The sequence below is a fragment of the Oxyura jamaicensis genome, chromosome 2, assembly GCF_011077185.1.
Source record: "Oxyura jamaicensis isolate SHBP4307 breed ruddy duck chromosome 2, BPBGC_Ojam_1.0, whole genome shotgun sequence".
NCBI lineage: Eukaryota > Metazoa > Chordata > Aves > Anseriformes > Anatidae > Oxyura > Oxyura jamaicensis.
In genome coordinates, this window is record NC_048894.1 from 143,476,548 (window position 1) to 143,503,923 (window position 27,376).

General features: G+C 38.4%; 1 protein-coding gene across 5 annotated transcripts in view; it reads right to left on the bottom strand.

Annotated features, from left to right (window-relative positions):
* The window catches only part of TRPS1 (transcriptional repressor GATA binding 1), a 212,647-nt gene that overhangs the window by 124,050 nt on the left and 61,221 nt on the right, over positions 1-27,376 (bottom strand). For all 5 annotated transcript variants that reach the window (XM_035317376.1, XM_035317378.1, XM_035317373.1 and 2 more), the window contains one exon: positions 26,106-26,709. In XM_035317376.1, coding sequence (XP_035173267.1) covers positions 26,106-26,709 — 604 coding nt within the window. The remainder of the gene's footprint in view (positions 1-26,105; positions 26,710-27,376) is intronic.

Sequence of the window (27,376 nt, forward strand, 5' to 3'; positions counted from 1 at the left end):
AAAGCGGAAGAATATTGGAAGATCCACAAAAAAGCCCTAGCCAGTTCAGATCCTGTCACACCGCGCATACAGAATAGTGAAAATAAACCATCTCCTGACCCAGCAGCTTATTTCAGCATCAGTATAGAGAAAAAAAAAAAAAAAGAGAGAGGGAGAAAGAGAGAGAGAGATAACCGCTCCTATTCCTAGGAAAAACCTACCCAGAAGACTTGGCTGACATAATCATAAGAAGACAAGAGATCATTTCTTTTGCAGATTGCATAAACCACAATGGAACATGAAAGAAACTCGTCTCCAGTGCTCGTCTCCAGTGTACTCAGCAAAGCTCCCACCAGCCCTGACATGACGGTTATCACCAAGTGACCAACCTAATGATTTTGCACAGTTGCAGCTTCACATCTACAGGATGTTTACAGTATTGCACGACTTATCTTTAGGCACTGCATTGTGTGTTGTGCTGTTCCTTGGGCTCAGAATAGAAAAGATTATAAATGCTGAACAAGGCTGGACTGAGGTTTTGAATGCCTTCATGCCATGATGAATTCCATGGTCTGTGGCATTGCTTTACAATCCAGTTCAGAGGGGAACAAACCCTTGGTTGGGACATATTATAAATATCAGCGTTAAAGAAAATGGCCTAAAAATTCTGTGCTAACATTAGACAGCACTGGAATAAACCACGCTTCTAATTTTAGACTCACTGGAACCCTCAACTGAGCTGCGTCCTACGTCAAAGGAATTCCCATCTAACATGCAGCAAAGCCACCGTGGGTCCTGGTGGCAAATCCCAGCCTTTGACTCCAACCATCTTTCTCCTCCCTGTGACAATTCTCATGTGAATCCCAAAGAGTCTGACCCCTGCTGAAAACTACCGGCAGCAATGTCCTGAGGTATGAGCTATCAATAGCTAAACTCTGGCCACACTAGTCAACGGGGTTAATTAATAGCTCTTCCCTATCCTGTTTGGACTGTTGATGTATTGAAGTTTAACAGTCACGGCTGGCTTGTTAACAGCTATGAAATCTCAGTGTGGTAACAGAAAAGGTTTAATTACAAAGGTGATGAATAAGTTTAAGTCACACTTTAGAGTTCACTTGCCTTATTCCCCCTTTTTTTTAAATAACGCAGAAAATCTTGTAAATTAGCATGCCTTACTGTATACATTTCATGCATTTTAAATTCATATTTATTGCAGGTGTTTTTATAGGAATTGTATCTCTGGATTCATGCAGCAGCTTGGTCTCAAGACTGCAAAAGTAAGTGTAAAAAGTGCCTTACTTTAGCATAGTTGGGAAAAATCTGAAATTGCTGTGAAAAATTCATGAACAGTTGGTAGGTTTCATTCTGCTGCAAAGCCTGATCTGAAAATGATTCAAACCATTCCACCTGTGAGAGGGGTATCAATGTTGATGCGTTTGATCGTGATTTGTTGAAGACCAGGAAAGACCATGACCAGAAGATCTACCCAGGAAGCCCTTTCCTAGTGCTCAACAAAGCTCTCTCCTGAGCTGCACAGATAACAGCACTAACAGCCCCAGCTCCTTGGGGATTAACAGCTCATTCCAAGCAGATTTCCAAAGCACACATTTCTGTCCACACTGGCAGCTTGCATTCAGGAAAAAATGCTCTTAGCTTTGGAAAGGCAGTCAGGTTGGACATGAAATACTACATTAATTATCCCATCAGTGAGTAAATAAGACAATTTTCATCTGCAGCTTTACTGTTGTGGTCTGGAAAAAGCTTTCAATTATTTGTCCTATTGCAAACAAATAGGCAATGTCAATTTATTTTTTTTCTCAAAACAAATATAGATTTAATTAAAATTTATGCTATTATTCCAAGAGCAGTGTCCTGTTATTTGGGGTGGTACATAACACCGTGGGGGTTGTGAGTACATGATACAGTGCAAATGAAGGAAAAAGGAAAAAAACACAGCGGGTTTTAGGTGTTAATTCATTTTTGCTATATTAAGAATTAATTAGGCAGGTTTTCTTAAAAGATAGGGAAGTGAAAAATAGGCAATTGGCAAAAAAAAAAAAAAAAAAAAAAAAAAAAAAAGCAATAATGAAAGCTCCCTACACAAAAACATAATAATGAAAACAAATGAGTTTTCAAAAGGGAAGTAAATCTAATATATAATAAAGGCAGAGTTGAAAGACCTAAATAAAAGGCAAATATACCAGTGTCAGATAATAGAGTGGCAATTAACCAACAGTTTAAAGATAAAAGTCTTGCATCAAAGGAAAGAAGATTTAAAAACTTGTATTATCTGTCTTCGCAGCCCTCCTGCAAGTAGGGCACTGACCCTGCACCAAGACCCTCATGGCTGGATATAGTTCTGTGGGGCTATTTCCATAATATGTGTAAGCAGAACTGGGGTCCAACCTAATAAATTATACAGTCAAGAAAGCCTGTGTTATATGCTGCAGCTAGCCTAAATCCATGAGGAATTGAGAACAAATATGACCAAGACTACTGTATTCCTTGTGGGCTGATAATGCAATTCTCCAACTGTATTTCTTGTCCAGAAGTATTGCCCATGTTAGAAAGGCCAGGCTGTTGAGGACCACCAAATTACCTAGCAGGCCGTCTAGAGGAGGGCAGGAAAATTTTCACTTTGTCATTTTCTGATTTTGACTGCCAAATCATAATGCTTAAATGCTCCCTGAGTGTAAGGATTTTTTTTTTTAATGATGATGCTGATAACCATTATGAGAAATTATATCTCAAAAGCCTGAAGCAACACATTAGATTTCAAGATTATCTTATGCTCAGAAGTTGTTTAACAAAATGCAAAGTGGTCATGAAAGCATTGTAACTAAAATTTTTACTGGAATTTACTATGATAAGCACTTTATTTTTTAATGTATAACCAAAGCACAGGGAAAAAAAAAAAAAAAAAAATGAAAACATGCATAATGTCAATCCTTGCAGAACAACACCAACTAACATGGGCTTCCTCAAGAGTGTACGACAACTGACAGACCACGTTCTGTTTTTTGTTTCGTACTGTACTGACTGGCTCAAATTTGGATTGTACCTCTCTGTCAAGGCTCCTGCTGGTAATCAGCAGTAAGAAAATAATGGTCTTTAAAGTCTGTGTTTATTATCAGTCTTTTCCAACTAAACATAAAACTTGGCAAAAATAGACGACGACTCCTGTTCCTTCCAACCTTTTTCCCCCTTCCTGTCCCCTTCTCTCACTCAAAGACCTCCAATCCAGCCTCTCTGAAGTCTGTGGGCCCATTAAATAAATCACAGCTCGTGTGAGACTGCAAGCCTCTGCTCAATGTTTCACTGCTGAAGAATTGCATTTACCCTGGCTGCTTACCAGGAAAGGCTGCTTTTTGTCCCTTTCTGCAGGTTCTGCATCACTTCTTGGTTTTGTTAAGCCAAAGACCCCATTACCTGTAAGCATAATTGCTGCCATTTACTGTAACCCTCCGATTGGGTGACTTGTCCAAATGTATTGTGACAGCCCCCAGCCTCAGACCCATTTTTTATGCAAACCTCTGTCAATCTACTTCCCGTGCACGAAAGAGTTAACACAAAAGACCTCTACTAATGCATAATTGCAATTAATGTGAAGGTTGCTAACAGAAACAGAAGAGTACAGATGTTGAATTTTAAATCTACTTGGGAGCAATCCATTTTTACACGATGTGGAAGAATGGCAAAGTGATTTCAACAGACTTTGCATGTACAAGGCCCTGAGGTAATATACGATAATGCATTGTTTCCATTTCCAAAGGATGTAACTTTCTTTAAAAAAAAAAAAAAAAAGAAAAAAAAAAGAAGGAAAAGAAAAAATAAAGAATAAAACAAAACATAAAGCAGGGAGGAGATGTTCCTTATAAAATGGGAGGGTTGCATACCTTATCTGCATCTGCCTCCATATGACACTGCTGACATCAACAGTGAAGGCATGACTACTGTTCTGGTGTTTTGGTGTGTTTTGTTTTTTTGCTGTGTTTTTTGTTTTTTTTTTTCCCTTCTCCATTAGTTTTGTAAGATAGGCTAGGATTTACATGAAAGGTTGTTGATCACCTAAGGCAAATAGCATGATCAAATAGATTAAATTAAAAGCAACCAGCCTCAACAAGCAGCACGCAGAACATGGATTCGGTGACTGACATGCTCTGCTGTACCTGCGCACTGTAAATCATCACAAGCTTCCTTGACAGCGCCAGACATCCTCAGATCATCACTAATACACCGTGAGTCCAAACACTGATTTTTTTTGTTGTTTTTTTCCCCTAAACAATTAGCCTCTTGGAGAGTGAGGGTGCTCTTTGCATGATTCCCCCCACCCCCATTCCCCTCTTTCATATTCAAACACTTGGGGCAAGGCAATTTGACACTGGTTTCTGTAACAAACCTGGTCAGGCAGGATTTCTCACACACCCTGCACAAAAGGCTAACCTCTCACAAAGTACTTATTTGAGATTTACGTCAAGGTTGAGTGAACTGCAGCCAGGGAACTGAGCTCAAAACACTGTGTGAAAGGCTCCTGTGCTAATCGCTAAACCAGGGGGCTAGCTGGAGAGGAATTGGGGGGGACACAAACAAATAAAAAATTTCCTTTGTAGCATACCACTTCCAGTATACAACTACAAAATTACTAGGGGGAAAAAATTAATCACTCATAATTGAAAATGTCCTCGAATTATCAAAATATTGAAATAGCTACACATATAAATGCAAATCACCTTCACTATTCAGCAGTGAATATGTTAGTCATAGCTAGGACTCTGTTTTTTCCAACTTTTATTCCGTATTTCTGCTGCTACATTGACGGATGACCAGGTGATGCTGTAATTCAGACAGATCTCAGTTGCTGCTGCAGGAAATACCTTCCAGAGAGGATCCCGTGTTGGATTTATATGCCACTGTCAGACGTGAACTCCATTAGATAAGCAACCAGAATAAAATGACAGACAAGTACTGATAGACCTTGTCCAGGCTCCGATAGCAGGATGTTGTTAGAACTGTATTAACTAACTTGTTAGTTTTGTCTGACTGTAAATTAAGGTATTAAGAGTTTAAAGTACATATTGCCTTGTGTTCACTGCATTTGGAAAACTGAGAATATACTAGCTAACCTCTTCTGTCAGTGTATCTTTATATCTTGGTTAGACGTGGTTTTGACATTTATAACAGCATATTACTCAACTGATGCAGCTGAAGTGAATTCCAAAGGGAACTCAGATGTTCCCCAGACCTGCTTTTTGGCCACCCTTTGTCCAAAAATGAGGTCTCATTAATCTGAAAGTCTTTCTACCTCATCTGAATAGTAGAAGGCATTTAGATATTCCTTAAAAAATAGGATGAGAAGGAAAAATCCAACCACTAGGTAATCTGTTAATCTTAAATACTGCAAGGTTTTACAGTAAAGCTGTACCTAGATGCACACAGCAGCCTGTTTGCAAACTACACACAGGCTACTTTTCGTCCTGAAGGGTCACAGCGGCCAGGCATTTTTGATCCAGCAGAGTCCTGTTTTTCCCTCTGCAGGGATGTGAAGGTGAATTTTATTTCCCCCACTGTGATATACTGTTGCACTAAATTTGACCTATGTTACTGTTTGTTTTGCAAATATTTTATGACACTGTTAAAATTGCCATTATTTTATAAACCACTATGTTTATTTATTACATAGACATCGTCTATGCACCTAATTGATCTAGTTGCTCAAGTAACTTTATTCCACCTAATCTGTCCTCACACCACAATACAGAGGCAACAAGCAACTTGCACAGTATGCTGGTTTTCCACTGTCAGCTTTAGAGAGAAACATAACAAGTAACTGAGGTAAGTAATATTACTCACGGTATTTCAAACAAAACAAACAAACAAGCAAAAACACAACAAACAACATAAACTGGTGTGTTATTTAAGAAATCAAAGTTACCATTTTGTAACTGCTGTTATAAAGATGGAAACGTTAAGAAAGACTTTCTTCATATTGCTGCAAGAATCCCAGCTGCTGAGCATTTACAGCTGCCCTGTAAAATTGGGGTGGAGAAATTCCCTGCTGCAATAAAAATGTCCGTAAACCCATAAACAAGAGACACATCAGCTCCTTTAAAGAAAAAAAAAAAAAGAAGAGATACCATTAGGACAAGCCTTTCATCCTTAGCGTGTCTGAAGGGCTTAGGACACACTTTGCTGCCTAAATATAATTAGCAACTTTACCACATTTCTACCTTCAACAGATTTGAAGTGAGGTATAACCTTATTTTTTTATTTTGTGTGTGTGAAATAACATTTCTGGTAGCACTGTTGAGAACTGCAAAAGAACACATTGCAATGGAAAGCACTACAGATTTTTCAGTGGTGAAGAGCTTAAATCAACTGTAAAAAGCAGCTGATCACACAATTCAACAATCTAAGTTTTGAAACATCAAAAAACTACCATCTAAACATATCTGGAAAATTCAACGTTACAGGGTCTTACTGGCAATGATGATAACTTTCAGTGTGACTACGTCCTTTTCAGTATGAAGAGAGTTCTGCTTCTTTATTTTTTATTATTTTTTTCTTTTTTCCTTTATGGACTTCTTATGGCCATGAACGAATACTTAACGCCACAACTTTCTTTTCATAGCTCTGCATGCATGGCGATGTGCAGCACCTATCATGATATCCTTGACAGCTTTCCCTTGCAAAAACCCTGCCTGTTTGCTAATGCTTGGTGCAGAACAAACACAAATTGCTTCTTTTGTAATCACCTCAAAAACAGGTGTTTTTGCTTGTTTTAATTTGTCTTTGAATGACTGGTGCTTAGGTCTGGATAAACTTGGAAGATCTTTGAACAGAAAGCAGTGTAGAAAGGTGTTACACATTTACAACAAAAGATTTAGAAAAGGGCCTGTAATAGACATTATGAGCTGGCTTCTCATTTTTCTTGGATCATCTTCAGGCAAGCTTTGGCATCCTGTAGAACTGCCTCACTTAAAAACACCTCTTTGTGTCAGTATAACTGAGCGTGAAATGATCTGTAACAATACGGACTTGCATATCTGAATTTACTCACCTGCATTTTGCCTGTAGGATTCTTCACACTAGAATTCCTCAAATTTAACAGAGTAACAGGATCATCAATACCACCCAACTTCACACACCTAATTTACAGACCTAAATTAAGAAAGTAATCTCCACGGGTGCCCTGCACAGTCAGTCATGGTAATGAGAAACTAAGCTTCTGCTGTAATTTGCATTCTGGAGGTGCCTCTCTCTTTTCACCAACTACCTTTCTTACGTAGGCATCTAGTTCAGGTTCCTATTAGGTGATACAGAGATTCCTGTATTCTCACTGCCTCCAGCTCAAGACTTTCGCCCGTTCTTGTCTCCACTCTGTGACAGATACAGTACGTAAGAAAGGTTACTGAATCATAGGGATCCAGTCATGGAGCTCTTTTTCTTTCTCTTTGAAGAAATCTATTCTTTTTTCAACAGTTATCCACACCCGTTGCTTAACTGTGAGCAATTAGTAAGATTCCACTAAAACCTGGTTTCAAAACTCCAAATTACAGCATAACGTGCCTGTAGTTTCCAGAAATTTGTCTCACATCCCAGTAACTGCAAGGTGTAAGACATCTAAAAGAGGTCATGAAAAAAGTATAGATGGGAAGAATATGAGCTGGAAAGCCCACATATGACCTGTAACCTATTAAGAGTGGGAGGGGAGCAGAAGGTAAGACATACTTCAGTCAGTGAAAGGGTTTTAAAATTCAAATACCTTGTTCAGCGCCCAGTCAAGATGCTTCCTTTCTTGTCTGTTCTAAGCATGTATGATTTTCACAGCCCTTGTGTGTAGCACAATGACTTTCACATGCATGCAAGGGAAAAAGCATGCAACAACTGATAACACCGCATTCTTTACTCCCACAAAGTATGTTACACCGTGGCCTTGTTTTTTGCTGCTCTATTCATATAACCCCCTAGATACATCCGAGTTCCTGACCCAGGAAAGTCATTCCTACCAATGACAGGTAATCAGATAATACATGCTAAACTGGTTTTAAGTTTCCAAACTTCAGAGTAAGGGTGCTTCATTTCTTGATTTCTCAGTTGCTATAGTTGTTTAAAACTGAATACCACTGAATATTTAACAACAATACCCATGAATGTTAGGTCTGAGTTTGCATTTCTGGATTTAAGCAGCTGACTAATGTATAGAGGGTACCAAATTACTCATAATCACTCAAGACCTCCTGTAACAAATGGATATGAGCAGGTTATTTACTGGACATGGAGATGGTTTTCACATATTAGGCAGGTACTCCAGAAGCAGAAAGAGAGAGAAGTATGAAGAAACCAAGCACTGAAAACTTGTTTGAGATGCCAAAATATCTGTATTGTTTCTTGGGCCACTTTTGCAAGTAATTCTTTTATCTCCCAGAGGCAAGCTCTCTCTTCAGAGCCCTTTCTTACCTGTCCTGGTTTTCTTACAGGTTGGGCTTCCCTGCCTTTGCAACAGCTCATCCAAGCAAGAGAAAACTCCTTTCTCTTCTTTCTGTACTGTAAAAATTACCCCCAATCTTATCCAAATAACCTCATTAACTTTTCCTTTCTATTTTACTCCCTTTTTCTGCTTCAAAAATATCCTGTAATTTCCCGATTTTAGTTTTATCTTATATAGCCATCAACGTAACATGTCTTTAAATACGTTTCCAGAGAATGACTGTCATTTTGCCCTACACAAACACTAGTGAAAACACAGCTTTCATCTTCAATGGCCTTGTATTATTCCCTTTTGAAAAAAAAAAAGCCACCTTAGAAATTTAAACATATATTAAAAGAAAAAAAAAAAAACTTAAAACCATAATTATTCCATGAGATAATGTTTTAAGTTTTAGCTAGAACTTCCCGCTTGCCTTCTTGATTAAAGTTATATTAGTATTTCCCATTAGCTGACAAATTACATTTTGTAGACGGAGGAATAAACTGCAGATATACCTGCAGTATAATCACTGATAACACTGCCATTTGGAGAAAGCAGAAGCAGGCACACCTTTTACTTTTATCACCTCCTGTAATTGCTGTGTAGTGGTGTACGTGTCTAGGCTTCCTTCATAGCTACTGGAACTGGAGATAATACTACGGATATCAAAAAAGTGTGCAGTTCTCTGACTGTACAGACACCTTTTTTTGGATAGTTCACTCTCTAGACTTCACAACCATACAGTTTAAATTTGCATTGACCCCAAGAATCCTACACACCTAACTCAGGCACACTGCTTACATTAGATGAGTCCCAGCCTGAAAGTCCGGAAATGGGGTAACTTCAGGGAGTTTTGTTTCCTAGGGTCTGAGGATCATTTCCTACAGCAGGAGTCCCAGTCAAAGCCAAAACTCTCATTTCTTTCAGTGAAAGCAGGTCCAGGTCAAATGGGGTAATAAAATAAAATAGAGCAACAGGCTTAGAAGGAAATCACTGCTTTTTGACCTCGTGACTCTGGAATGACACTAGCTTGACACATGGAAAGAAAGAGAGGGCTCTTCTGCCCCAATTCAAAATGAGAGTGATTGAAAATGAACCACAAAGGTAATGCCTTGTTTCAGCTTTAGTGCCACAGTTTTGTTCTGCCTTTGTATTTTGTTAAAATTTTCTGTCTGAAAGCAACCTGCTAGATTTCTGAACACTCAGACATACTCATGTTCTGAACTCATACATTAGCCTTTTGAATTTATATTCCAGTTTAAATTTCTATGTATGTCAAACACAAGACGTTAGGCAAATTCGGTACAGTTCTCTGCATGCACATATTCCTGTTCTGGCTTTCACCTTCTGACTGGGATACTGCCATCTGCAGTGAGAACTGTATCTTCTAAAAGCAATTTATAGTTCCCTGGCCGTGCTCAGACAGCTTCCTTAGAGGACTCCATCTGTTTTGAAGCTGTGATACGTTTGTTTTTTTCCCTGCTGCAATCATTATAGTCTTTTTCCCAAAAAAAACTTCATAAACTCTCTTAATGTGTCCTTTCTATCTCTTTTGTAGTCAGAATGCTATATAGCCCTTCAAGTTATCAAATGATGTTAAAAAAAAAAGCATAAGTATAGATTAGATATAAGGAAGAAATTCTTAACTCAGAGGGTGGTGAGGCACTGGCACAGGCACAGAGAAGCTGTGGATGCCCCATCTCTGGAAGTGTTTAACGACAGGTTGGATGGGGCTTTGGGCAGCCTGGTCTAGTGGGAGGTGTCCCTTTTAAGGGGATCTTTAAGATCGCCCCAAACCCAAACCGTTCTATGATTCTATGAATGTTGGTTAAAAAAGAAAAATGACAGATTTCACAAACACAAAAAAATCAAAAGGTGATCATTCTTTCATGCCATCTACAAAGCTAAACCAAAAATTTGTCCTCAACAATCTAATTTAGTAATTCAAGACAAATGGGATGAAATTTTCATTATTTTTTGCATTGTTTTACATTGGCATAATAACCATCAGAATATTTCAGCCATTTGTGCTTCCAGTGTTATCAGTGAAGGGTAATTCAAATCTTTCAACAGTTTCTCCTAGAAGAGGATGTGAGACAGGTCATAGTTCTGGTCATACTAGCAAGAGGGTGACATAGGTATGTGGGTCATGGTAGAGTTCTCCAGAAAATCCTAGCAGTGGGGAGAAGGTATACATTTGAGCTTTCCCTTTGATTTTTATCTTTCCAGCACATTTTCATAGCTAAACATCTCTACAGCAAATAGTGGTATCAAGTGGCTGACAAGGTGCTGTTGTTCAGATCACCATGTTTGCGTATGATTTATCATTTAGAAGATACAGACTTATAAAACAGATTTATAATTTTCATCCATTGTTTATACTTAAATGTTCAGAAAGAAGAAATGGTAGGCCAAAATGCTTCACAGCTTATTGCCAACTAAGGAAAAAAAAAATCACAACTGTTCTTGAAGTAGAAACCAAGACCAGTGGCAACGCTTTTCACAACAGCAAAGCAATGAATACAATTTTGCTTTAAAAAATCATAAGGAAGATCCATACTTTTTGAAAAGCTTGTCTTGACTATGGATGCTATTAGTACTTTGAAAACTTGGCTGATCTCCAGCTGTAGGCTTGTTTTAGCAGAGGAGAACAGCGGCAGCAGCACACGTATGATTCAGAGAAGGCACTGGTAGGCCCATCCAAAAAACTTTAGACGTATATTTTCTGTTGGGACACTCGTACAACTTGTGGAGTGGACATAAGTGCTGAAGGTAGAGAAAGCATAAACGTCCCAAATGTCATTCCCATTGTTGCTATATCTCCATCAGCTGCACCAGTGTCTCTACTGCCTCTTAACTGAACTATGCAAGTTTGCCCACGTAAATATGGCACATGCTACAAATATAGCCAAGGGTTTTTTCTACAACATATGGATATATTCTGGGAATACATAGAGCTGGGAATACCACAGCCTCATGCTTTTGCACAGGACAAAGAGAAACCTAAACACTGACAGGAACTGGTCAAACTGCAATATTCTTTATGACATTTCTCAAAGGGTAGATACAACTGTGAAGCTTTTCTTTCTTCATCTAGAGAGATATTGTAAATATATCTGACAATGCACAGACTAATCTTTTACATACACCCTCGATTCAGTCAATCCCCTCTCTCGCATTTGACACTGACTATAGACTTCTTAGTCATTTCTAAGTTTACATTTTTTCTCAGTTATTTCTAACAAACCACAGTTACATGGCAGGGAGATGAAAGGTTGAGCGAGATTCTCAGGGCTCATGAGCAAAGTCCCTAACAAGGCACAGCTGATATACAGACAGACAGACAGACAAAGATATCAAACATGTGTTGAAAATAAACAGTTGCAGTCCATTCTCTCATGCTGGGGAGGAGAAGGAATGGCATGCGGGCAGTGTTTGAGAAGGACGCTGCCATTTCTCTGGACCTGTGTTCGTCCCGTGATAGGAACATGTTGTTTACACAGCCTCGGTTCTCGTGTCTATCTGCAGCTCTCACCATCTTGACCTGACACAAATGGTTTTACAACCATTTGTTCATGACAGACGTGCAATAATATCGCAGTAAGCCAAATTGGTCTGTGGAAGAACAGCTCTGACAAACAAGAAGTAAGTGTATATTAGACATACATTTTAGCTATTATTTATAAAACTTCTTCCTTCTGAACTAGCTCATATCCAATGTTCCCAAAGCAATTTGCTAATATTCATAAATCTTAATGTTCTTCAGAGGCTACCGTATAATAAAAATATACATCAACAGAAGCACAAAGAAATTTGAATTCATCCCAAATCGTACAGCTTGTCTAAGACAAGGGATCTTGACTGCTCCTACCCTATTGATCAGACACTAATCTCCTTCCTAGGCAGCTTACCAAGCTACGTATTAACCTTACAAACATGTAAACAGCTGTTTAATACCCTGAGGTGAATATGCCCATCAACGTTACGTTTACCTGCTTCTGGTAGGCAAAGTCAGACTAAATAGCTGACATCCTCCTGATTATTTTGAAGTATTTTTTTCTTAATGGTAACATGACTCAGTTGCTGCAGTTAACATACTCAAACATATATAAATACCTAATTTTTTACCAATTGCAATATATGTTTCAAAGGATAATGAGCATGGGAAGTGCCATTTACTAAGATATATCCTATTTAAAAAAAAAAAAAAAAAAGGATAAAAATAATCTGGACTTATACTTCCCAGTGTACACAGTAAAAATTAGCATTTACCAATATGAAACATAGGGTCCTGGTATTTTCAATGAAATAAAAACAAAACAAAAACAATAGGACCATCAGATGCAGTGTAGATCCAGACTTACTGTGCTGGAACATGGCAAAGAAACAGACCGAGTATATGGGATGCAGCTTAAGCCATAAAAAGCAGAGGGGAAGCATATGGCAAACCAAATAACAATGGCCGTAGTACAACTAGCAGTAGTACTTGTAGCTAACATCTTCCATAAGCCATCACAGGAGCACTGCATTTACCCAAGCTCTTACTTCCTCAGTAGTATCTGATTTTTCCACCTTACTTTTGCAGACTTCTTGCTGTCACAGTTATCAGTTCCTATCAGTACACCTACAACAAATGTCCATCTGTTAAAATGCTGCTACTGTTGCAATAGGTTTCTGCATAGTGTAAATTCCAAATGTAAAATGGTAATTAACCGTACATTTTGGAAAACTTGTTATTTATGTAACTGTTTAGTTTTTTCAAACAAAAACATAGGTAATCACACACAGAAATTAGAAGGCATGTGTTAATAGGAATGTGCATTGTTCATTTTTTGAAGGGAGCATGAATTTTCAGAAAAACATATATTGACAAAAGGGGAAACAATACATTGGACAAGTAGTGATTTTGCATATTACTTTCACTTAGAGCACATGCAGAAATTCTTTGGTATGTTCACTGCATCCTACACTTCTGACAAATCAATAATCCAATTGCTGCAGTGAGAAAAAATGTGCTTGTCTTATTTAAAAGAAAATCAACAATTCAGTTGCAACTCTATAAAGACAACTCATGGTTAAGAACAGAGCTCATTAATATTTTTAGCACTATCTGTTCAAACTGTATCACTGAAATCGGTGAAAAATATAACACGAGTATATAGTATGGATTATTTAACTAAGCAAAGCTCCATCTTTTTGAGCACTGATTGAGAATATATTTTACTACCTAAAAAAGCACTATACCTATTGATAAATTACTGCATTTTGTACTCGGTATGTCACTTTTAATCAGAGAAAATCTAAATGCTTCATGAAAATGGACAAGCACGTTAGAAGCATCAACTAAAAGAACTAAAGAACTTTAATTGTGGATTAATTATTATTGCTTGCACAGAGAACCATCCTGCCTCTCTCCCCTCTAGGCCATCCATGCTGTTATCCCCCCTGGAAGTGGTGATTTTAGCTGCTGCCAGCATGGGTAAGCTTCAGCAAAGAGCTGGGGAACGAACACTTGGCCTGCATGAACCCTCAGAGCTGGAGAGGGAAGAAGACTTCACAGGCACTCAGGGAAAAGCCCAGAAAGCTCATATATCTGTTTTCCCTAAGCAGAAAGGTTTTGGCAGGTTTGTTTGTTTGCTTGCTTGTTTTTATGTTGGGAATGTATGTTTTTTTCCTGGCTTTAATCCTATCTCTCAGGAGGAAAAGGGAAATTCTGACTAAAAGAAAATGTAATTATAATTCACTCTGTTAGTAGTTTCCATACTCTGAGAAGAGTAAGCAAAATAATATGCTTATTCCTGCTTCATACAATAAGAACTTTTTTGAGATTCAAAGGGGGTAATTTTCTAGCTACATTATTTATAGGCTCAAATGATTATGGATATTTTTTAAACAAAAAAAAATCATAATTATCAGAGTGAAAACAGATGCAGGTCAATGCAATGTAACACTTTACATAACAATCAATAAAAATGTCAATACAAACAACTACTAAAGGCACCATATGACATTCCAAAGGAAAAAAAAAAATCTTCATTTTCTACTTAGATGCTTTCCTTCCTTTATCAGCAGATGGCAAGCAAATTACTAGTTCAATCCATATGTCTGTATCTGATAGACAGTGTTTTACAAGTCTGAAATTAGTTTAAAACATTTTGATGTTGGCCAGACTACAGAGGAAAACAGGATAACTTTGTCTATTAATGAAAAGTTGGTTTTGTCATAACAAATACTTCCACAAGCTACTACCCATCCAGACTCATTCAGTCGCTAATGGAATTTGTACCCAAAGACATAATCTGTGTTTAACAGACTAACAATTTGTAGTTTCATCCATATTGCTCTTCTGCTGTGCTCCAACACGTCTCCTTACCCTCGCTGAGGTTTACTTAGCGGTGCTGATGAAAGAAATCAAGGCTATGAGAATATTTTTGGTACGAAGGATATCAGATCACTAGGGCCCTTTATGTGCATGCTAGTAGGCATTCAAGAGAGAACCTGTCAGAGCAAGGACCATTCAGACCAGCACCCTGTCTCCAACCATAGCAAAGTGCAGATGTCTAGAAAAAAAGATGTTCTAGAAAATTTTGCTTAATCTCTCCCTATCAGGAAGCCTCCATTTGCGATGCAGATGATGTATATTTTGGGAAAGGAGGCCTGGAAAACCTACATAGTAGGTTCAGTGCAGACAGCTGGATCCAGGTCCTGCTGGCTTCCTAATCCTTACAAAATTTAACTTCTTTGCCAAAGACCTACAGAACTCTCACAGATAAAACATCTCTCTACTTAGTGCTTTTAAAAATGTTCTTTTCTTACAACTGTGAAGTACCTGGGTGGGAGACTGGTGTCCAAAATGGCTTCTGCTTCACTTCTTAAGAAAGGTATCACTAAGAAAGCCTCCAAATACCTACAGCAATGATTAAGCCTTCTCGCCAGGCTGTCATTCACTCACAGAAAGCTTACATTTCAGAAACAGTTCATCCTAGACTCAACACCTTGCAATCCTGGAGCACTAAAGCCCGGTGAATCTCACCCTCCGGAGACATACGCAGTCAGTCACCAGGCTTGACTGAAGCTGAGTCTGGTGTTAGGGTCGCTTAGCACAAGATCCTACTGAGACAGCCCAGACTGAGGCACCAAATTTAGCAGACACCAACTGCCCACTCAATTTTTGTAAAATTCCCAGCATCAATTCTGCTCTGACAGTCATTATGGATGCCTACTGTAAAGACCTCCACCCTCCAACCGTTTAGCTGGCTATTAGAAGGCAAAGGCAAATTGATTAAGTGCTGATTAAGTTTACAGTCTTTTAGGCATGAGAGGGTCTGTTGAAAAATCAAGCCAGATTTAAAACTTCTGCTAAGCGGAACATAATTTTCTGTAATGGAAAAATCGGTAAAGCTAGAACATACTCTTTGCTTTAAAAATGATTAATACTAGTGCTATAAACCATTTGGCTAAACAACTGCAGAAGATTCTGGGATCATTGGAGAGACATTTTTAATTTTAAAATAAATCTAATTTCTTAAATTTCATTCTGATTTTTCAACCAGTAAACAGACTAGTAAAACACACGTACGCAGAAAGGCGTATGTAGGTGCCAAGCTGTTTACAAGAATCAGAAGCCTGGAAGCCAACAAGATTTTAATCAAGATTTCCATTAACTCTCCCCACACCTCAAACCCTGCATAAGGTAGGGTTTGATTTTAAACAAAAGGAAATGCGTACGCTTCTAGCATACTTAGTCAAATATAAAAGAATTTCAGCAGTATACTAACAGGTACTGTGCTACAGCCAATGAGAGCTTTTTGTCTTCTTTATCAGCTGCAGTGAGGAACGCCAAAATGATCACCATAGCTGGGTCCATTAACTGAATTGTGAAGAAAATGCTTTTCTCAAGAAACAGGCTGACTGAATGTGTTCTGTACAATGCAAACTTTTACACAGGTCTGGGGTACGTCCATTTTAGGCTGGGAGAGCAGCTGCCACAAAACGTTGAAGAAATAGGGAGTGTATGTCAGTACCTTCTGACTCAAGAACGTAACACCATGAACATTAAAGCAGTTACTATCAGAAAAAGAACTCATAAATATGTAAAGATATAGTTCTCCATATGTTTTATAAAGGGGATAATAGAGGTATATTAAGTTTTGCTTTGATTTTAAAGTTTTCACCTTGCGGTGTCTGCCTTACAGCCTTTTAGTCATGTACAGACTGGAGCAGCAACAGCTTTGAAGTGCCCAACTTCCAGTGAAGTTCCTAACATTTCTTTTAATAAGTCTGAAGAGGTCTGTATGTGATTTACTGTAATTTCAGAACATGCTCAGAAATTCACCCTAACACAAAAAGATACAATTTCTTCATGAAAGAATGGGAGAGTCATTTGAGCACCGTATCACTGCGGTGGGATGGGGGCAGAGCAGCAGGAAAATACTTTGGCAGCATGATCAAATGAAACTCAAAAATACTGGCTGTATACAAGATGACAGTCAAAACTTTAAGGGAAACAAGACAGAGCTTTCTACAGATGAGTTCCTTCTATTTTTTTCCCCAACCAGTAAATATAGTTTAAGTGATTCACAGCCGATTTTTATAATTGTAATGCGCAGCTGTGATCAAACTCTATTTGTAGCATCATAATAAATTTGCCCCCCACCTACTAAAATTAGTTCTAAGCATTCAAAATTCCCATTTGAACATCTGACTGAACAAAACAGGCATTGCTCCATGCCAGAAACTGGAGGAAATAGACCTAAAATATGCCATTTTCTCACCAGAAATTGCAGGCTCCCAGAATAACATGTGAATTAAAACTCATTCCAAGGTTGTTTGCATTGCTCCTCATTCCCATTCATAACAAATTCCTTGACAAATGTTCTGATTATTTCTCTTTTTTTTCTTGCTTTTTTTATTTAAACACAATTTTCAAATCACAGACAGTCTTGCAAGGAGAAACAGCCAATAGTACAACCCATCTGAAAATGGAGAGGGTGGAATTTTACTCTCAGCAAGTGCTGGAGGCAACTGACATGATTAAAGACTGCAGTTTAAGCCATCGTTAAAGGCTTCTTCCCATAAGTGAAAATGTGTAGTTTGCCACTCTACACATCAGAGGCATGTAAACCAAAATGAGGTCAAAGTCAAACAAGAAACACAAATGCCTCACTCTAAAAAAGTTACTGTTTTTTTTTTTTTGTTTTTTTTTTAATCAGGCTAAAGGGGAGAAGAGAAATTTTAACAAAGTTAAAATGATGTTTCCTAAGCTTTTCTTTTTTGCCAGTATTTTTGCAATAAGTTACATCATTGTGCCCTGAGAAGAAAATTGTCAATATTGACTTAGGATGCCTATGGATTGGGCTCTTTGTAGCACTGCACAATATGGATTTTAAAGCACCTCCTCACTCTCACCTTCTGAGGCAAGGAACTGCCCTTACTCCCATTTCACAGACAGAATCAGGAGTATAAGGCCTAGATAAGCTAAGAAATCAGAGGGGATTAACCATCTAACTAGGACAAATATGATTCACCAGCTGTATTACAGCAAACACAACAAGTGGCAACTCCCAAGCACTTGATCAGCAATCTGAGCAGGAACTGTTCTTCCCTCTTCACTGGAAAGGCGCACTTGCTGCAGCTGTAAATGCTGTCCAAGACTTAGGCAACATATGGGCTTTAATAATATGATATAATATCACATATAAAATTACATATTATATATGATAATAACAAAATAATTATATTTGCAAATCTCAGGCAGCACAGGGAAACACAAACCAAACAATGATTGCAAAGTCTATTAGCAAGCTCCCTGCTTTGTGCAAAGCACTGTGCAGCCTGAGCTGCCACTGTGCCATTTGCTTCAGAAACATACAGTGAAAAAGAGAAATCATCCTTATTCCTTCTTGTCTTTGCATAAATAATACTCTATCTGAACTCCAGGTAAACAATGTAGCATGGTACAGAATACGTATATTTACAGATTCCTATTGCATACATATATTACTATATTGCTACAACAAAGATCATAAATTTCGTAAAATATACATAATGCTACTTAGAAAAATGCTTAGAAAAACATCAACAGAACCATTTAGCCATTATAAAGCTTCATTTTAAAAACAGAACTTGGTGCATTAAGTAAATAAATTCTATTAGGCAGGAAATTGTTCACTAAATCAATTGTGCTGCATTAGAGATCTTAAAATTAAGACTACTTGCAAGGTGGCCACATGCAGACTCTGAGGAGTGCTAAGGTAACAAAAGAAGTTCCATAAACCCTTTTGCATATCTCACATATATATTTGTTTCAGCACACATCTGTTCATATAACAGAACTATTTTCCATGGTTGCCATTTTTAATTGGGTGTATTAACCCCTAGATACCTCCATGGAAAAATCCCAGAACATGTGTGTGCACTGTTTATTCACAAATCTGTCTTTAAATCTTCGCCATTTTGAATTTGTTCAGATGTGGATAGCATCTGGATTCCTTCAAATCAATTATAATTACAATGATCCTTTCTTAGTCCAATAAATTAAACATTTATTTGCTGTCTATCATAATATTCCTTCTCGGAAAGAATATATTTATTGTGTCTTTTAATTACAAAAGTACATGTACAGGGTTTTCTGAAATTCAACACAGAAAGCCACTCTCCACTTCCAGATGTTCAAGGTATCTTCACATAGATTTTCATTGTTCAGCACCACAGTACTTCAGGCAAAAATAGAATTATGTACAATCCTTGCCTGCATTCATCTATGAAATTTAATTTTCCATTGAAAATCTACAAGTTAGCAGCAAGTTCTGCCTTCGGACATGAGCGTGTTTCCTATTGGATCCAGTTTGGCAAAATTTATCCTCATTTTTTAAATACAATTCAGGTTTCCACTTCAGGTATATAATGTAATGCAAGGTACTATTAGTGATAGAGAATAATTGTCTAATTGTTATAGTTGCATTTTTCAAAACTTTGGAAACTATTTTTGCCCCTGAAACTCTGAAAAAGCTCAGATAATTACTGAAATCATTCGGCACATCAGAAGCTATGTTTACTTACTTCCAAGTTTAAATGGTGCTTCCCACAGCCAGCTCTCTGAACTGTTTAGGCTGCATGGGGTTATTTGCTCCAGCGTGTGCACGTGCAATGCCCACAGCTGCTCTCCACACCATGACCCTGCTTCTTTTAAAAGTACAACCCAGTCGCATCCACAGTGAACACCAGTGAAAAAAAATAAAATAAAATTCAGCAATGTATTTGAAGACTGATTAAAAAATAAAAATACCTGCTTCTGGGGGATGGAAGCAGGTGCCCCCCATACACAGGGTTCGGTCACTGTAGCTGCACCACACCAAGAAGTGGCTGCCCCAGTGCCTGGGGATGCTCGAGGCCAGCTCCATGCATGCGAGCAAAGTGGCATCCCTGTGACCCAGGTACCACATATCGGACCCGAGAGGGCAAAAGACAAGTCTTCCCATCCCACCTAACAAGGTAATACGTAAATGAGTTAATTGCACCCAGCCACTGACTGACGGTCTGCTCTGGCTGGTCAGTTCAGTACAAGAGGGCACCCTTTTCTTCTTGTCTCTCCCATCCCAACCAAGCAGCTTGTTTTAAATCAAGAATTATCTCGCTTCTCCCTGCTTGAATCATCGTTATTGATCACAGCAACTTCAGTAAGGCTGCTGCTGCTGACGCAGTGGCCCGGGGGCCTGTCCCAGCCCTCACAGCCCTTTGTTCCCCGACTGATTCACCTCTCCAGTAAGGATTTTGACGTAGCTGCTGCCCTTTCGCATTATTACCGCGCCCCACCCAAATAATGATTTTATCATTTAAAGCTCTTCTCAACCACATTTTGCAGAAGAAAAGAAAAAAAAAAATATGCACCATCGGGTGGGTAAACACGCGTGAGGTGGGGCTGTCTCTCCACATGACAGACACACCCCACACAAAAACCAGAAAACATGCCTTGAATTGGGCAGGTTAACATTTTTCTAAAAGTTACTTTCTAGTCCGATCTGATCACTCTGTCATGATGAGTAATGCAAAACATTCAATTTCTTGTGGGTTTGGTTCCAGTAGTTGCTAAAAGCAGCCAAATACATGTTTGTTTCTCAACGGCTTCAAACCTTCGGCGAGCTATTTTAGCTCCATTCGCAGCCCGCTCCCCAGCGCGGGATTTCACCCGTCTTGGTTTTTGCGCAGGAAACCCGATGCCTCAAAACCGTTTCTCTTCGCGTCCTATCTTTATTTTCTCACTTTCCTTGCTGGATGATTCTTGCCCTTTTCCAGGATGTAGTTATATTTAAAAAGCAGCCCACCACCTCCCCAGGCAGAGACTTGTGGAAACAGGTGCTTCTTAAAAAAAAAAAAAAAAAAAAAAAAAAAAGAGAGCGTTTGGCAGCTCTGTGACCTGACAGAGCTGTGTGCGTTAGTAAGACACAGTGCCTGCTGAGTTCCCCTCAGCTAATTAGAGGACCCGTATGGCAATGAATGGCCTTGACTATAAATACTTCCTGAAAGATCTCTAACAGAGTCAGAGGAAATGGGAAAAAAATGAGATGCAGCTACAGGGAAACTATTTCAGATGTTTCTTCTTTAAAGGGCTGCTTTTTTTTTTTTTTCCCTCCCCAATGTGGCTGAAGGATGAGCTGCTGAGTCCAAGATCTGCAGCAACTTAGATATAAAATATATGATATAATTATATCTGTTAAATTTAATTCTGTAGAAATACCATTGAGATGCTTCTATCAGAAGATGGCTGGATGTGGGACACAATGGCAAAGCAAACCAAAATTTCAATACATTTCACTGGAGTGAGCACTGAAAAATCACACTTAAAACATGATCTGCCCCAGTGGCACTGCCAAGAGCACGCTTTGGGTTGAAGGCAGCAGCGAGACTTCTACCATCACCTGAGAGGCAGTTTCTACCTCAAAGGTATTTTGCCATTCTGGCCAAGAATTTACTGTTTATACACACAGGAGAAGTATTTTGGAAATCACAAAGACCAGTTTGGCATTTCTACCGCTTTGCAGGAATCTGGCATCCAGCTCTGGATAGCAGGAGAGTGCTTTACAACAGGAGTAGTGTTTTGCTACTACAGATTGCATCTGATATTTACTACTCTGATATTAAATGAATTAATCATACATAAATTTACTGATACTTGCATATGTAGTGCTTATTTTAGAATGAGCCACAATCAACCACAGAGAAGAAAGCAAAATAGGGAGGGCAAATATATTTTCCTCTCTCTGAATTTAAAGCCTTGTTGCAGCTTCTCGACTGAACACTGCAAGAAATATCAGCAGTGTAAATATCACAGACAAAAAGAAAAATAACTCTTCTTAAAGTAAATGGAAACTTTCTTGAAAAACTGTGATTTCCCATTACAAGTTTAATCATCATGGTGCAAAATAATCTCGATTTAATAGCAGAGCTGCTTTTATCCTTTGCCCCTGTATAAAAAGCTCATAGCAAATGTTCCCGTAACTTCAGCTGGGTATTTAATGTTACAGCCTGCCGTCTCCCTTTGACAACCACCACCAGTACCTTTGCAATAATTTGATGATCTCTCTCTCTCCCTCCCTCTGATGGTGCACAAATCCACCCGTTGCATGAATTATAATTAATAATACATAGGCATCTCCCTGTGCTTTCAGGCATAAGCAGCCCTGAAGGGCACACTGGTATTCTGCATCTGCATCAGCTATGCTACGATGCAAGGAAGCAGTATTTACCAGTACCTTCAGGGGGGCTAACTAGGTCTATATGTAGATCTGAAGGCACAGGCTGCAATTCCCAGTTCTGGAGAAAACTTTGTACGGCAGTGTCCACACGTAACAAAACAGGCCACTTCATTTAAAATCGGTTTAGCAAAAAGTTCCTGCTGTCCAAGATCAGCGTTGTCAAAGCATTAAACAATCTGCCTGGCCCGGAGTCTGCTGGCTGCCAATGTGCTACCCAAAAAAGGAACATTTTTGCATCTCAATAGACTTTCCAGTATCAACAAATCTTTAAACTAAAAAATCAGCTACTCTAAGGAAGAGCAGAAATAATGTCTACATTGTACCACGCTGAGGTACATTTTTTGTAATTCCCATTTGCAAAACATACATATTCGCTCTAAGTACAGCTGCTGGAAACATTTTAATAAGAAAAATAAATTAAAGCTACTCACAGAAGTGTACCAAGCCCCTGAGAAAGATTCTGTTACACACACACAGCCTGGAAGCTCTCTCGGGGAAAAAGGTGCGTCCCCTGCATATGTGTGCTTGCACACATGCAGAGCTCAAGCTATCGCCACCACACTATCTCCAGCTCCTCAAAGGTCACAAGCCACTAAAAAGAAAATAAATCCTACCCTAATGACTCCCATGAATAATCTACTGTAGCACGAAGCCTGGGGAGGGAACACGACCATCATGCATTGAAGGAATGCGAGAAAGCAGCACATAACCAGCTTACAGAACACCCAACGCTGAAAAACGCTTAATTCCAAAAGTTTACAATTATCATTAGAGAATTATGGGGGCAACTGCAGATTTTCACCCTTTCCCTAGTTGATCTGTATTGCCTTTGATATTTTGTTAAACTGCTAATAACTCCAATCATACACTCAGTATCTAGAAAACTGCCTTGCAACATTAAACTCTATCTATATGAAAAAAATGTGAAAAACATTATCTTCCCCTTCCCTTCCCCCAGTCATCATGAGAGAACTAAAAAATGAAAAGCACATGGTATTACTGCTACTGTTGAATCATTACAAATCATTCTTAATAAACAGAACCACTCTATAAATACTGAATCGCCAGCACAACCAAAGGGATGTGTTAGATTTTTTTCAGTCCATTTCTCACAGTGTTTATTCACTGAGTAATCCCAAATTTTTGGCTTCCTCTGTGCCGATCTTTGAAAAAACACAAAATGAAGGTGTCTACAGTGATTTTATTATAGGTTTTGTTTCCTAGTCACCAGTCGTCCTGGGATACAGTATTTTGCATGAGAATTCATTATATGATACCACAAGTATGTACTGATTTAACCCCTTGTTTTTACAAAGCCCCAGATTTTTGAGTAACATTAACTATTTCTGCCAACTACTTCACATTAGAAAAACACATTTCCCCAAAAGTGGATAATCATGTGAAAATTGGTAACAGTATGATTTTTTATTTTCAGGATTACCTAAATTAACTTTTCCCAAAATGGAGAAGGTTTTTTTCTGAACAGTTTCTAACTCTGCCCAGTCTAAGTGAGCTTCCAGGTATTCATAACACCGAACACAAAGATCCCACTGGTCAAGCTGACCATCACTTTTTCTTCTTACTTAGTGGCCCCAGTACTTCATCCTACAGCTCTGTCCATAAAAAACTAAATTAAGAATAAAATAAAGCAGTTAGGTTTCTATGAGATCTTTTCCACAGATCTAGGGGAACAGGGAATATCTGTCTCACTGTAAGAATTAATATCACTCAGAATCACACTCCTTCATCTTCCCCCATCTCCTGTCCTCCAGATCCCCCCTTATCTTCAAGCTGCTTGAATTCTCGCTGTTTTCCTCTATCCATTAATAGTGATGAAACATATAATTAGGGACTCTATTCCTCAGAAGTAGAAAGTTAACTTCCCTATTCGTTTCTTAAATAATTCAAACTAGAGAGAGAAAAAAAAAAAAAAAAAAAAAAGACAACCAGGTACTTAGCACATCAGAGTCCAAAAAGCAAAGAAGGTAAAACTGTATACAAAAGTAATTCTTATTTGAAAGGTGTCAGCATGATTTCACCAGTCAGTATAGACCTAATCCAATATTAAATCATTTTATAAACCATATAAAAGAAAAGTTTGGTTGGTCACAAAATTTTTAAATGCAGTAAGTTAATTTATATACCCTGTTAATAAACAAAAAAAAAAAACTTTTTTTTTTCCAGAAAACCATGCAAATTATCGGTACTTTATATTTTTTGAAAATCTAGAAGTGATCAAAACATTTCCAGTGATAAAAAATAGTAACAAATATACTAGTATCTTTAAAGGATGGCATAAGAAGCAGCCAGTGTACAGTTTTCCCTTCTTCATTTACAATTGCCTAAAAATTATAACGTAATGGTCTTATTTTACTATTTCAGATTTTAGGCTCTAGTTACCAAACAAATTTAGACGTTTATAGAGCTGATTCTACACATTACCAGGTCTCTTTGAATATTATTAAGAAGTCAAAAAATAAATGAAAATTATTTGTACCCTGATAAACTCAAAATATAAATGGCTCCTCTGGCCAATATGTAAGTAGTGTCATATGAACAGCATGAATTCCACTGCTAGTCAGATATATGTATATATTTTTAGACATATTTCTAAATGGAGGAGAAATATAAACCTGCCATTCACAATGAGCACACACCCAGGCCCAACAGGGAACCTGTCATCCTGTGACTGCTTCTCATACACTTAACATCTGACATCAGTAGCTATTCACGATCTGCAAGGCACAAAAGACTGTGGTCCCCCTAAATTGCATGCAGACTTTAAGTGACAGACACATTATTTTATAATAACTAATATTTTTAAGACTACTGACTTAATTTTAAAAGAGCTATTAAGATATATATATGTATATGGAGACAGATATACACATGCATAATCTTATCAGACCATGGAAAAAAAACATTTATCTTGCCTTTGGTCTTCTTCTGTCATGTTGTTCACTCTTACAGTAATGGAAGTTATGGTTATAAATTTTCTTATAAAAGACAATACAGAACAAGAGATGATCACCAGTTCCATTCTAGTGAAGTTCACCTGCAAGTTCCTAAAAGTTCAAATAGGGAGCAGCCCCTGAAAAAAATCAGTGATGACGCCAGGAGAAAGGCACTTGTTTGTCTCCCTGTTCAGCTCCTCAAAATTTGAGAGCTCTTCTAACTTCAAATTTACCAACAATGGATAAAGCATACCTCGCTGGAAGGAGAAGTTAGGAAGTTCCTTATGTCTACTTTTTTTTAATTATTATTTTTAGAAAGACAGAATAAGAATTATTTGGTGTGATGAATATTCTCCCCTTCTTTATCACACAAGCTCCTTCCTTTTCTCTCTATTTGCTTCCAAGGCAACCAGACAAGTGTCAAAATTGATATGTAATTATGCTGTTTTACCAAAAAAAAGAGGTTATTTTTTATTAAAATTTAACTCAGGTTTCATATTCTTAGATATTTAATAATGCAAATCTTGCTTAAGTGTGAACTGTCACACCACCTCAAAATTTAAGAGGTGATTAGTTGTTTCAGTGTAACAGATGTGCAGCCTTCTGGGGTTCTAAACCCTCGTTCTTCAAATGCATCATCAACCTGCACAATTAGCAGGAATGATTAAACAAAATTCAATCAGAGCTAAATAGCAAAAGCAGAATCACTTGCTTACTAATACTGCATCAAATATATACACTGTTTTATGCAAACACTTTGGAACATTTACCTGCCAGTTTTGGTCTATAAGTTTGAATCTTTCAGTCTTCCCCTGATTTTTATTTTTGTTTTCCCATGCATTCACTCTGGAAATGAAGAAATCTTTCACATGCCTAATTAACCATAGCATACATGTAATCAGGAGAAAAAAAAAAAAAAAAAAAAAAAAAAAGAGAGAGCGAGCTTCCTACCCGTAACAAGGACTGGGATTCATCCTTTGCCTTGCCGTCCCCGGATCCAGGGTAGGGCTGGGTGAGCTGCCCGGCCTTCTCCGCCGCTCCGGCTGGCACGCCCTGCAGGAAGCCCTTGCTCTCCACAGCCAAGCCGTAAATGGGCCGCGCAAGATGGGCAGCTTCTACGTTCGGACTATCCCTTAAAGGCTTTGGCTGCTCTTGGCCAACGGACACAGGGGTCAACAAGCCTAAACTGGTCTGTGTGTAGGACGGGCTCCCCCTCAGAATGTCTGTTCCTCTCCAGGTCACGTTACGAAGATCATCAGCGGGACTGTCAGTCCAACCCTTCTCCTTAAGCACTTCCTTATCTTCTATCTTTTCCCTCTTGACTATGCTGTCAGATATGGGCTCCCCCATTTTGGGGTCTGGATTAATCAGACTGTAGACCTTGAGGTCAATTTTTGGCTCCTCCTTGACAGACGAAACACCGTGACTGTCCTCCCCATTGGCTGTAGTGACGTCCACCTCCTGACAGTGCACAGTGTTGAAGTGCTCTAGTAGTGACTGAGTGTCAACAGCTGTGAAGCTGCACTGACGGCATTTGTAGCAGTTGTGTACTCTCCTGGAAGGAAACGAGAAGTGCGTTAACACGAGTCTCCCCTCAGCCCTCCCGCTCTCACTGGCTTTACCCACTAAGAAGACTGAAAATAAATTCAACGTACAGTACGAGTCCCTCCAATAAAGCAAACAGGTTTGCTTTGTTGTCTGACACAATACGGGAGAAATCCTGCTGCTTTTCACCCCCAAGCATTGCAATGACCTCCTATTGTTCATTCATACTCCACTGCATTATTCTAAACTTCATATAATTTTCACTGGGATTTCGTGTTGTTTCCTTTCCTGTTAATAGCAGTACACTCTCCACTTTCCATTGTGGTAGAAACACTGAGGTAAGATTTTGTTTTTCCAACCAAAATCAAATAGTTAGAAGAGGAAAGTTTTCTTTGTATAAAAAAAAAAAAAAAAAAAAAACAGTATTCATATAAATCTACTCTAGAAAATTCAAATGTTGAAAAATTCCTTTGTTTTCCACCATTTTTAGTTGCATTGTGGAGAAAGATCATTTTGAATGGAGCTCTACTTAACTTACGGGGTAAGAACACACCAAAGGATGGCAGGTTGCAAACAACAAACAATGCTATTTGTCCTCTGTGGACAATTCAACATGACCTTAGATGCTGCTCTAAAGCAAAAGCAGCATAGTCGGCTGTGTCAATACAAGCTGCATT